The 13,821-nt window shown below is 38.5% G+C and overlaps 1 protein-coding gene across 2 annotated transcripts in view; it reads left to right on the top strand.

Moving 5' to 3' along the window:
• Nucleotides 1-13,821, top strand: part of SYT1 (synaptotagmin 1) — a 130,699-nt gene that overhangs the window by 47,074 nt on the left and 69,804 nt on the right. The window contains exons 3-5 of one of the 2 annotated variants that reach the window (XM_009951817.2): nucleotides 553-675; nucleotides 3,979-4,146; nucleotides 7,535-7,702. In XM_009951817.2, the coding sequence (XP_009950119.1) occupies nucleotides 553-675; nucleotides 3,979-4,146; nucleotides 7,535-7,702 (459 nt within the window). The remainder of the gene's footprint in view (nucleotides 1-552; nucleotides 676-3,978; nucleotides 4,147-7,534; nucleotides 7,703-13,821) is intronic. The other variant, XM_009951818.2, reaches the window with a different exon arrangement.

The raw sequence follows: 13,821 nt of genomic DNA, 5'->3' as shown, positions 1-13,821 counted from the left end.
TGAAAACTTTGCTTCCATATTCATTCTAAATAAACATGAAAAATGTTTGGCATATGATTGTAGGAAGAACTCATCCACAGCACATGCTCTTTATCATAGTAATCCTACAGAAACGTGTTGCCAGTTGCAAACAATTCACAGCATGCACAACCAGGTTTGACATTGCCAAGATATTCTTAAGTTGAATGAATGTATGACTTTGCTTATTTAATAGCATGTTTGCCTCCTTGTGCATCTTTAAGAGCCAGTGTGATCCCGGAAGAATTTTTTTATATATCGAGTTGATATTTTGTTTCTACTTTCAGGTTTTATAGCAATCGTTGCTTGAAATAGTCCAAGAAGCTTTCTTCCTACTTCCATTGCTTGCTTGCTGATTTATAACATCTTCTTGAGCAACCTAAATAGTATGAATATATATGTAAACTGCATATTTGGATTTCTGCTGTCATGCTTGCTTTCAATGGCTTTAAAATGGATTTGAGGACAGTGTCTATTTGAAACTGGTACTTAAGAATTTGTCGTATTTATGAATATTACATTCCTTCTTTCTAGGCTCTTAAGGATGATGATGCTGAGACTGGGCTGACTGATGGGGAAGAGAAAGAAGAACCCAAAGAAGTGGAGAAACTAGGGAAAATCCAATATTCTTTGGATTATGACTTCCAGAACAATCAGGTTTGAAACAACCGACCTGTAACATTTCATTTCTGTATGTACAAGGGGAGAATGAAGTAATACATTTAGTTACAGTAGATATGTCTGAAATCCTTACTGCTCACATGGAGTAAAGTGAGAAAGCAAGACTGGAGTTTCATGACAGAGGTACTACTGAATTGGTGTTCAATGCACTCAGAGTCTATTTACACCTTTAATCAAAATTTAAGACAGTTTTATATAATGGTTATTAATAACTCATATTAAGGTGTCACCGATCAATGTCAACCCACATTATATTATGGAGTCTGCATGCAGACAGTAAAAGATAGCTTCGGACTTCAGGTATTTAAAACGTAAGCAAACAAAAGATGGGAGGGGAAAGAGAGGGACATAGAAGTAAGTTGATTCATTGTGGGTGTTTTAGCAAGTTGGTAAGATTGCCAGGAGTATCTTTCTCTCACTTCATCAAGTGTGCACTTTGCCTTATTAACCTGATGCTTCAGGTTCTGTTGCTCTCCATGAAAGTACACCTACTAGCCAAGAAAAATTTAATTTGGAGCAAAAGTTCAAATAAAAAGGTCTGACCCCAAAGCAACAGGAAAGTTGGACAAGAGGAATCTCTCCAGTAAAGGACTGGTTCTTTTTCAGAAGTCTTACCTACTCTGAAGCTCGTAAGATCAAACTTTGGTATACTTACCCAAGTCTTCAGTAGGGAATAGACACTGTAATGTGATGTAGACCTAGACTTGACCTACTCAACAGGTGTGGCTACATCCTGAACTAGCTCATATTTAATTCCCCTCCCTGGACTCTTGGTGTGGTTGGGATCACTTTTATCGATTATACCAGTTCACAGCCTCACATTAAAACTCACTATGGTAAACTTTGGAACAAAGTACACCAACATATCTGACTTCTTCACTACATGCCTTTCAGTGAACTTGAGAATGCATATCCTGCATTTCATTTTTTGACATCAGTCAAAGCCTCTTCATTCTTCTTTATTTAGGGAGCGAAATGGCTACTGAACTGACTTCCACATGTACTTGTGACTTATTTCTGCATTCAGATTCTTTACTTGATGCTGTTTACAGAATGCAGTACACTTACTTGTTGCAAGACAGAGAGAGTAAGACATATTAAGAGAAATTTCTGTCAGCAGCAGGGTATTTACACACAGCTATGGCCTGGCATAATGCATAGTATTTCCCTGTCTTTTCAACTTTCTGACTACAAGTGCTTGTTTTTCAATGCAGAGCCAGAAAGAATTCTGAAGCCTTTCAGAACCTGTGGTTAAAGGAGTTTTTCCTCAACTCCCAGAGCATATTCCCTGGCCATGTGATGAATCACACTGATCCCCCTTAAAATCATTATGAAATCAGTATGAAGTGTTAGACACTTCAGAAGCAGAAGATTTAAAGAGGGGGAAAGGAAAAGCTGCAAACATGTTGTGACAAATGGATTTCCATTTCCTTAGAATATGAAAACAAACTTTCTGTGTGAATTTTATTAGAGGAAATGTTGATTTTGTGAACTATATTTTACAAAGGGGAATAGGGTGGGAGAGCAACAAATCTGTAAAAGTGTGTAGTATTTAATTAAGGTAATAAATTACTTGAGTTATGGATTCCTATTTTATTTTGCTGCTCTAAACTATGTTGCAGCTTGGAATTTGTCAGAGGATAGCTGACGGAAAGGAGAGGATTCAGTTAGGATAGTATAGCATAGTGGCATGAAACTACAGACCAAAAATCTAGCTAATATATTGCAGAGGGTTAAGAATGGAGACAAGATGACCGATGTACCCTCCAGAGCACGATGCCTCAGTTTTAGAGAGAGAAATTTTAAAAGGGAATTTAATTGTTTTTCCACTCTGTTAACTAAAAGTCAGGGACTTGTTTTTCACTCTTTGATGTGAAAGACTTGATGTAAATCTTGAGCCTATCCATGTATTTATGAACTGTTACACATCTAGAATAAGAATGAGACAGAAAAGGAGGAGTGTTTCTTAGAGCTGAAGGAAAATGTTTCATGGAGCTTAAGTGTCCTGTAGGTGCAAAAGCATGCAGGCCATCCTGTGAATTTAGAACTGCTAACAGTAAGTCCAACTGAGGGATCTCTCAGAAGCCAGAAACTTCTTTCCTAGGATGACTATATTGTTCTGTATTCCAGTTGTTAAAGCTTCTGCTTCCAATTTTAAACAATTCATCCATGAGAGAAGCAAATACATTGTGACTGAAGCAATGACTTAGGAGAAAATATTCTCAGATTTCATTCCCAGTTCTTAATATCTTGTCTCCAGATTGATCTTGAAGAGTCACTTGAATGTTTATCTTAGTTCTGTGTCTATGAAACAAAATTAAAAGTATTTTCTTTCTCTCAACTCCATTATGCTGATGAGGCCTAATACAGGCTGGGATGTCTAGATAAGATAAGATAAGATAAGATAAGATAAGATAAGATAAGATAAGATAAGATAAGATAAGATTAGATAAGATAAGATAAGATAAGATAAACTAAGGTAAGGTAACATAACATAACATAACATAACATAACATAACATAACATAACATAACATAACATAACATAACATAACATAACATAACCCTTCATTTATAACACTTTAAAAATGCCCAAGGTATTTACAAGTTTCAAATGTGCTTCAGTCTTATTTTTAAAAGTGTTTTTTTTCTGTTTTGCAATGAGATGACAAATTGCTATCAGGATTTAGTTACCGTGGGGTATTTTTTGAAAATGCTGCCCTTGGTTTACTACCTAAACCCGTTTATATACATAGCAAGAGAAGTTAAATGTAAGGAAGACTGCAAGAGCCATTTGTTTTCAGTAAAGCTCTGCCTGATGATTTGCATGTGATATATCACCTTTTTGTGCTTCGTTGGGGGGAAGGTTACATGTTCAGGATTTAGAATACAAATTTTGTAGTCGAAATTAGGCATTCTTGATTGTTTAATAATGTGATTTCTATTCATGGTGCCCAGCATAGAAAAATAATGCACAAGAGGAAAGAGCAATTGAAAGTTATTTGATTGCAGTCTTTAAAAAGATGAAGTCTGTATTTAGCTGTAATCAGCTGCCCTTTGAAAACCTCTTTTCTTCTTAAAAACAGCCTTTGTACAGTCTGCATCTGCCATAATTGATTTTCTGAAGTCTATAGTGTTGCTTCATTTGCCTTCCTTGAAGGAGGGAAGGAATAGTTTTTCATAGACCAAAAATAGAGTCTGCATGTGTATTTCTCTGTTAAACTTTTTTTTTATAAATATCTATTTGAAATTTCATTCTGCTGTTTTTCTCTCTTTTCAGCTTCTGGTTGGGATTATTCAAGCAGCTGAGCTGCCTGCATTAGATATGGGTGGTACATCTGATCCATATGTGAAAGTTTTCCTGCTGCCTGATAAGAAGAAGAAATACGAGACAAAAGTCCACAGAAAGACCCTTAACCCTGTTTTCAATGAGCAATTTACATTCAAGGTATTTTTTTTTATAATTATTGAAAGGTTTTATTTAACTGCTATGTATCTCATGCTTGGCTACAAAGTCAGATGTCTTAGTTAATTGGTAACTGCAGCATAGTGATTTTTCATGTTCTAGAAACCTGTGATATTCAATTTTATGATGAAAATGGTATAACATAGGGTCAGACCTCAGTAGGTGTAAAAGGCACAGTTTGATTTTAGGCACTTCAGTTATCCTAACGTATGACAACCTGATCCATATTTAATGACTGGATAAAACTTACAAGAAAGTCAGAAAACAGTGACGCTTTGAGAAATATCAGTTAAATCTCACTAGACTAGCATTTTCTTTAAGTATCTTTGTAGTCTGATTTATGAATTTCAGTATACTATTACTTTTCACCTCAAAAATAAATTAAAACTCAAGGAAGGTAAATGGATGAAGGACTATATGGCAGATTAATCTTGCTAGACTTTGTCATGCTACTTTACATATGAAAAGAAATCATGTCTCAGGTTTAATAACATAGGAATTAAATAAATGTACTAAGCCTTACGTTGCAATATTTAAGTAGTTCCAATACTATCTATCAATAGTGTTTTTCTAAAACTGTAGCTGTACCTAAACCCCAGTTAAATACAATAAAGGAATACTATACAGCATGTTTTACAGGGCTTCTCCTAATATACATTCCTCTGGTGTTACTTTAGGCCTTTCTGTCTATGCCCGATCTTATAATGACAGCTCCAGATTGAAAACAGGAACAGTGAAAGACTCAGGCTATGTAATCATTCAATGAGAAAGATATCCCCGGAGGCCAGAACTACTACTGCATATATAAGCTTATTTTTTCCCTTGAAGATGTTCATAAAAATAATCTTTTATGGGGAGTTATTTTTTTCTTGAGCTTTCCTAAGAGAGTATTTAAAAGAAAACAGAGTTATAAATTACAGATTCCTGTGCAGCTCACAAAAGAAAAGAAAGAACCAATAATGCTGTCATCTAAGATGAAGGCACAAATTATAAATCAGATCATCCACTCCTGTGCTATAATGTCCAATTGTTTTAAGTCACATCTTTAATATGCAAATTTTATGCTCCAGAAGAAAGTTTGCTTTCCACGCAATACCTGACAGAGTGTTTAGGTGCATCCCAGTATGGTACTGATCGTCCCCTGGATACTGCGGTCTGTACTCAAGAGAAAACTGGTGGGGCGTGCCAAGTACTATCATTGTGCTGGGGCCTACAGTGAAAAAGACAAGCAACCATTTAACTAGTGCTGCAACTGTAATAACTTCTGTGGGAACTACTGACAATATCTCGTTTGCTTGGGCAGAGCCTTACTTCTGTGACTCACTTCAGGTGGTGCACAGCTTCTGTTTTCATCCTTCCCATCTCTCTCTTTGGAAGCGCTGCCCACCAGGCAGCCCAGGCCCATTCTGTTACCTTCTCCTAGGGCACAGCTATGAGCTGCCTGCCTTCCTCCCCAAGAAGGGCTAATGGGGATGAGATGGGTTATGTTTCTGCTGTATTGCATCTTGAGCCCTAGGCCTCATTCGTTCTCTTCTTTGGGTGGGTCCCTGTGTTAGTGCCCTTTTCATTTGTTTGCCAGGCATCCATGGTGCCATTCCAGGTTGCAAGTGTTCATCACGCTCCAGCTGTCTAAATTGTGTACCCACACTGCACTGCCAAAAGGAAACGGAGAAATTGTAGCCAAACTACACCAGCCTGGCAAAGGGAGGTGTTCCTCCTCAGGCCCAAAGTGGGAATAGGGTTCATGTCTAGAGGAGCAATGTGTCTGTGCCAGAAAAACACTCCTATGCAAGTACTTCTACTGAGGTCTCACCTGCATTAAGTCAAGAGGCTGAGTATCTCTGAGCAGAGCGGAAAGCAGGGAGAGAGAGCAATCCTTCATGAGAGCTGAGGACATCCACGCAAGTCCCTAGCAAAGCTAGAGGCTGAGGCTAATGTAGAGATAATGGATGGAGGAAGCACTGCCATTAGATCTTCTTTTAAAAGGAAGGTAGCTAAAATAAGCTGTAATGAGGTCAAGTTAATTATTAAAAAAATGTAAATAATGATAATTGCAAATGACCAGGATCCATTAAGTGGTATTATAAACTGTTGGAGAAAGAAACTTTAGAACATTTGTCTTCTCTTGGTTTTGAGGCTGTGTGAAAATAAAAGTGAAATTATTTCGAATTTTGCCTTCCACATACAATTACCTTTTGTATCTTCTTAGAAGCTACAAATAAAGCTTGAAGAAGCTTGAAGATTTGAAGCTTCTTAGAAGCTACAAATAATTTACAGAATCAAAATAGATTTTGCTATAACATTTACTATAATACACAGTCCTGCACCCATTGAAACTATTGTACTCAGTAATGGAAGCTGGAGCTGGCTCTCAACTTGAAAAGCTTCTTTTAAATGTTACATAACATGTTATGAAAAAGGAAAACTACTCAAGTTGTTAGTAAGTACTTTTAAAAGCAAGCTGAAAGCAAACAGTAACAAAAGACAACAGTCCTAGGGTTTAAACAGACTGGAACATCCAGAGGTTAATAAGGACAATGATAATGCCACACTTTCATTTCTCTTTTTATATAGACCATTAATAGAGAAATGTTTACTGAAGCTCATGGAAACCATTTACACTTGCAGAATATGTTCAGATTGACCAAGTGTTCAGTGTAAGTCCAAACAATTCCTACATCAGACCTCTCCAGACAACCACTCAAGTGTAAGCTTACCTGACCTGCGCATCTTCATCTGAATATTAAAAATGTGACTCATAAGCATCCTAATCTACAGCGTCTGTCCAAAACACATCAGAACAGCTGGAAAATGTCAGAACTTGGCCTACTGCCACCACAGTTTCTAGCTGTGCACTGTGACTTAGGAAGCACCTTAGCATCTATGGTGTGAAAAATATGCCTTGGTAAATAATAGGTAGTGGTACATAAGAGAAATGTTTAGTGTCTAATTACTTTGTGTCAGATACAGTAAGCCAGTTCTGATTTTTTCATCAGTCTTGGAGCTACCCATTTCTGAGTGATGACAGTTGATTTATTGAGGAAAAGACGCCATTGTGTGAAAAGTTCATGTGTCTTCAGTGCAAATAATTTGGCTTCCTGTTTCAGTTTCATCAACCACAAAACGATTTGAAGTAGAATGAGAAAAACTGTGGAGTGATGAGTGAGCTGCCACATTGTTCTATCGTGCCAGAGCCTGGTCTCAAAAAATACTGCGTCTGGTGACTCTGAAACAAGTACAGCTCATAATTTTCTCTGCAGTTCAATTTACCTGAGATGACAGCTGATAAACCAAAGAAATAGATTTGCATTGTTGTGGACTGATCTTTATTGTCTCAGATATGGAGTTTGTCATTTTCTCTTCTTTGCAGGTGCCATACTCCGAGCTGGGTGGAAAAACTTTAGTGATGGCAGTTTATGACTTTGATCGTTTCTCCAAACATGATATCATTGGGGAATATAAGGTTGCAATGAACACAGTGGACTTCGGTCACGTCACTGAGGAGTGGAGGGACTTGCAAAGTGCAGAGAAGGAAGAGGTAAGAAAAATCAGACTTTTTTTTTCCCCCCCAGGACACTTTTATCCTCAGCTAGAGAAACAGTCAAAATAGCAACGTTTTTTTTGCCGAGACAGCTCCCATCTGTTATCAGCATTTCTCAGACTTACTTCGCCTGATAAATTTTTGATAAGCATCTTTTCCAATACTCATTGAATGGTACATTCTTCTTTGCTAATCCTATTTTCAATCTTTTTGATACTTTATGCAACATATTAAGAAAGTTTTCGTGAGTTTGACTTTCTCTTGAATCGGTGCAGTTTGGGTACAAAGAATTTGCATGTGCATTATAAGAGCGGTGCGCATTTAGGCTTCTTTGTGGGCCTAATCATTCTTAATGTTTGCGTCTCAAGGCATCTTATTGTACATGAAGATAATAGTAGGTTTCATTGAAATACCTTACAGTTTTATTGAGCTGCTATTCAGTAATATCCATTGATTAGAATTATGCATTTGACAAAGACCTTGGAACAACATCTCACTCAAATATTAATCACCTTTATTTTTTTCCTCTCTGTGCCAACATCCTGTGCATTCATTATTTAGTAGGTATAGTGCTACACTTACACAAGACACTTTTTGGAAATATTTCATTGCTGAATTGTGGATCCTGTGAGGTTGTTCATACTGGCACATCCACCTTTTTGCTTATTATAAGACCATTTTGTACTCAGTTTTACATTATTTTTCCTTTTGATTGCTAGATAATATCTGCCCACTCATAATAGTCAGAGTGCACAGCATGCTTCAATTCTTTGGTGGGAGAAGGAATCTGAGTCTGAGTTCCTCATTGTCTAATTTAGCTAATAAGCTGCTTTGGATTCAAACCTTAGTTTCTGTAATTAAAGAGACTATCTCTGGATGAAATCTTTCCTTAATACAAATGACAAAAACCTGAATATTTGATTTAGACTACAGGTTCTGAAAAATTCAGTAGATGCCGAGCCATGCAGCCTCCTCAGATTTTCAAAAATGGTAGATTTTGGTCTTGCCTTTTTGAGTGTTTATTTTTAAAGGCTGTATTTTCAGATGTCTTTCTTCTACTGCTTATTGATTTGAAAGCCGCTGCTACATTGAGGCTATTCTGCATGGTGCTGTTCCATAGTGACAGCATTTGCAGGGCTCTCTTATTGCATGTGACATTGGTATCCATGCTCTGTGGGGCATTTTTCCTCCACTCTTAGACCTAAAGATGAAAATTAAAAAAAGGTAAAAGGGAAGTTTGCACTTCAAGGGCCCTGTTGCTTTAAAGCCTTGGCATATCAGAAAGCTAGAAATGTGAAATCAGAGTGTATTAATCCTTCCAAACTTTATTAAGTATCAAACTGGACTTTTATTGCACTATTGTATGTGATAGCAAAGTGTTTCATGTTTTTCTGTTGCAAAACACATAAAAGGAGTCAAATACTACACAAAGAGGAATTGAACCTTCACGTTTTCAGTATAAGATAAACAATGATATCGCCGTATGCAGGTGACAGATAACATGGCATGGATTAGTATGGGGTTTCATCTGTCTTGTGGCATAGAACATTGCCTCTTGAGTTTTCTAGCTCATGTCCACAGTGAGACCTGACTCAGTCCCTTGGTTCCTTCGTAAAGCTCATAACATACTAATACTAATACAAAACAATGTTAAAGTTGCTTGAAATATAGCTTGAGCTACTTCCAAAAATGCATTCTGACTTGGAGAGAACTTTACATTAAATAAAAGAAAGTAATTAAAAGAAATAATTCATAAAGTATTGGATTTTAGAAAAGAATTGCAAGAACTTTGAATAGTTTGCAGTAGGGATGAAACCTAGGTTGTACCTTATTTGTGCTTTTGGAGCCCAAGTGAACTGACAGATGTGTATTTTTAGAAGTGTTTGTCATTTGTCTGTGCAAATATATTTGCATGAGAGTCATGTTAACTAGAATAAAGTAGCTTTCCTTAGTTTCTGTTTGAGGCTCTGCTCTCACCTTTCTTTAAATTTCAGGTACTATATATACAGAAAAAAATTGTCATTTTTGTAAAGTTTTTTTGTAGGGCCTTTTTGAAGCTGCTACTGATGCATGGCTTTTTTATTTATAAGCAAGCAATATCATCCTATGAAAATATCCTGAAAAACCATGCTTGCACCAACTAAATATTTTTTATAGTACAGGAGGTCTCCTGTTCCATTTTTGCATCTCTATGCCCATAAGCATGCAAATTATCCAATAAATATGGAAAAATATCATAACTTGGGTTATTTGAAAACTTTGTTAATCTTCGTCTTCTATATGTTAGCTGTAGCTTTCCTACAATGGCTCCTGAGCCTACTGTACAAATGAAAAGTGACCCCACAAAAATCAGTTACTCCAGAGGTAGGTCAGTCAAGTGTATATAATCCAAAAGTTCTTCACTTATTTTTGCTCTGTTATGGAACCTCTACTGCTGTCATATATATGTGTTGAGTCTTATTCAAAGAATTGCTTAGCCCAATTTGGAAAAGAAATCTCTACAAAGAATCAAGCGAGTTACATCTGTCAATGGTTTAAGAGCTGTGTTTCCCAGGAAATGTCATTCGTATTTCTGTATTTGACTACTGCCAAGTGCCTCTCTATCTTCGATATTCTGGCCTCTGTTCAGCAGCAAAGATGCCCTACAAATCTGGGAGATTTTAGGAGATAATAAGTAGGGGACAAAGAAGGGTGGGAGAGATCCTGTTGCCGTAGACCTATCATCAGCTGACACAGCAGTCATTGCTGAATTCACAGCAGATACAGCTGCGACTCTGGCTTCAGAATTAGCAAATACAGTACTGCGCATACAAAGGCTAATATGATTTGCCTATGCCAGATGTGTAGCAACAGACACATGCTTGTCTCTTGGTAGTGATCAGGCACATGATATGGCGGTCTGGCTTAGTAATTGTAAGAAAACATGATAAAAAAAGAAATAAAACCTAAGCAACTGGATTTCATCCAAAAATGTGTGACAAATGTGATTCTATTACTACCAAAATATGTTTTGTAGACTATTCTACCTGTTAAAATTGTGTAATGAGTTTGTCCTAGAAAAACACATCTGTATGTGGTCTGCAATACTTGAAGAATGACATGCTTTATTTCCTTTTTTTGCCCTTACAACACTTAGATGAGTTTGTCAGTTCTTAAGAACCTGGCACTAACTAGAATTAATTATCAGATGTCAAACTATCCTTAGTGTTTTAATTATGACCCCTAAACAAGATGTATGCCAAAGCACATCAGTGGCAATTGTTACTAGACACTTTGAAAGATCCGTCTAGATAACATCAGTCAAACTAAGTATAAAAATCTTATTTTTATTTCGCTTTATGTCAAATTCAGTTGATGCACATCACAGAATATACAATTTAATTAATTCTGCAATCATAGAGAGAAAAATGATTTTACGAGCAGTTACTCTTCTTTTTGCTTATAAAGCTCCACTGTACTTTCCATCCTTTTTTTCTAAATGAGTTTGAAATTGATGGCAGAGGATGAAGGTTTAATGAAATATTTGAAGCTCTACCTCTCACAGCCCAGCCATTTGAATGGCATCCCTCAGACACTGCGTTCTCTTCTGGGAAAGATCTTGTTAATACATTTACGTTGGTGAGGCACTTTGAAGGTACAAGGCTTTATGTAAGCATTTGTTATGACTGTGAGAGGGCTTTGGGAATGTATGAGTCTGTACAATGACTGGTAACTTTTGGGGAGGCCACTACTAATGAGCTGTATACCTTGAATCCTTTTTTCTCTGGCTGCTTTTAGCTCTGCTGTCCGTGTGAATATCTGGAGATGATTTATCTAGTAGTCCTTCAGTCTCATATGACTGAGAGCATGGGAGGGAAGAGTGGTAGATACTGAAAGATTATTCACTTTTACCAAGTCTGACATATAATGGTTTGGGCACAGTGTTAAAAAACAGATGATAGGAGTTTGCTCCTCTGTGTCATCTACCAGATGTCAGTGTCATTAACTTTATCTGAGTACACACTGCATCCAATATCTGTTATCACTTCAGTACAGAAGGCCAGACAGACCTCTTCTTTGCTCACAGCAGTGTGAATCATACTGAGAGTCATCTTCGGAATACTTCAACTGATTTCCCCCCAGACATTTTGTTATATTGGCACTTAAATTGAAAACCTGTTGTAGCAAACATTACGAGAAATTTTAGGGAATATAAGTGGTTCCTTGTCTGTCTTGAACTGGGGAGCTCAGAACTGGACACAGCACTTCAGATGTGGCCTCACCAGGGCAGAGTAGAGGGGGAGGAGAACCTCCCTCGACCTGCTGGCCACAGTCTTCTCAATGCACCCCAGGATGCCATTGGCCTTCTTGGCCACAAGGGCACACTGCTGGCTCATGGGTAACTTGCTGTCCACCAGAACTCCCAGGTCCCTCTCCACAGAGCTACCCTCCAGCAGGTCAGCTCCCAGCCTGTACAGGTCTCACTGAATGGCAGCACAGCCTTCTGATGTGTCAGCCACTCCTCCGAGTTTTGTATCATCAACAACTTGTTGAGGGTGCACTGCATCCCTTCATCCAGGTCATGGATGAAGTTGTTGAACAATGCTGGACCCAGTACTGACCCCTGTGGAACACAGCTAGCCACAGGCCTCCAACTGGACTCTGAGGGGCTGATCATGGCCCTCTAGCTCTGCCACTCAGCCAGTTCTCAATCCCCCTCACTGTCCACTCATCTAAGCCACACTTCCTAAGCTTATCTATGAGGATGTGATGGGAGATAGTGTCAAAAGCCTTCCTGAAGTTGAGGTAGGCAACATCCACTGGTCCCCCCTCATCTTCCCAGCCAGTCATGCCATCATAGAAGGCTATCAGATTGGTCAAGCATGATTTCCCCTTGGTGAATCCATGTTGACCTTCATTTCCTCCACATGCTTAGAGATGACATCCAGAACAAACTGTTCCATTACCTTTCCAGGGGAGGTGAGACTGACTGGCCTGTACTTTCCTGGGTCCTCCTTGTTGCCATTTTTGAAGATTGGAGTGAAATTGGCTTTCCTCCAGTCCTCAGGCACCTCTCCTTTTCGCCATGGCCTTTCAAAGATGATGGAGAGCAGCTTAGCAATAAAATCTGCCAGCTCCCTCAGCACTTGTGGGTGCATCCCATCGGGGCCCATGGATTTATAGGTGTCCAGTTTGCCTAAGTAAACTCTAACCCAATCCTCCTCGACCAAGGGAAAGTCTTCCTGTCTCCAGACTTCCTCTCTTACCTCCAGGGTCTGATATTCCTGAGGGCCCACCTTAGCAGTAAAAACTGAAGCAAAGAAGGCATTTGGTAATTCCTCCTTCTCTGTATCCTCCATCACTAGGGTACCTACCTCATTCAACAGCAGGCCCGCGTTTTCCCTAGTCTTCCTTTTGCTACTGATGTACTTGAACAAGCCCTTCTTATTAGCTTTGACATCCCTTGCCAGCTTTAATTCCAAATGGGCCTAGCCTGCCTTATTGCATCCCTGCATACTCTGATAACATTCCTATAATCCTCCCAAGTAGCCAGTCGCTTTTTCCACATACTGTAAACACCCTTGTTCCAGTTGAGTTTTTCAAGAAGCTCCTTACTCATCCATGCATCTTTCCCTTGAAAGCAGTGAAGAAGCAGAGCCTTATTCCATGAAGAGAAGGATCTTCAACCTGCCGGTATCCACCACCAAGAGTTCTGTAGACCTCTTACAACTGCCATCACGTAAAACTCTCTATATTATTTGATCAGGTATCCATCATGGATAGGTTACATGACGGATGCATGATTGTATCACAGTGGGTTGTGATGGGTATATTTTGTACAATGCTTTTGAGTTGGAAGTCTGCTGGAAAACACCAGCAAGATGCACAACAGCTTCTCTCCTACATGATGTGCAATCCCAAGCAGGAGAGACGCTACAGTACTGCCTTGCAAAGGGCTGAGATGCAAGCAGTCTGCAGCTGGGGAGTGGAAGACCAGTTCTGTGAAGCTTGATATGCACTATTCATGAGGGTTGTTCTTTCCTTCCTCTTCAAAAAATAAAAGTTGAAGGAAGGAGATGGAAAAGTGGGCCTGAAATGAGTATTTTTAATACCTTGATGTGCTTCGTAGAAGTTGG

The sequence above is a fragment of the Leptosomus discolor genome, chromosome 1 (assembly GCF_034619465.1).
Source record: "Leptosomus discolor isolate bLepDis1 chromosome 1, bLepDis1.hap2, whole genome shotgun sequence".
NCBI lineage: Eukaryota > Metazoa > Chordata > Aves > Leptosomiformes > Leptosomidae > Leptosomus > Leptosomus discolor.
This window is presented reverse-complemented; position numbering and strand designations above follow the sequence as displayed.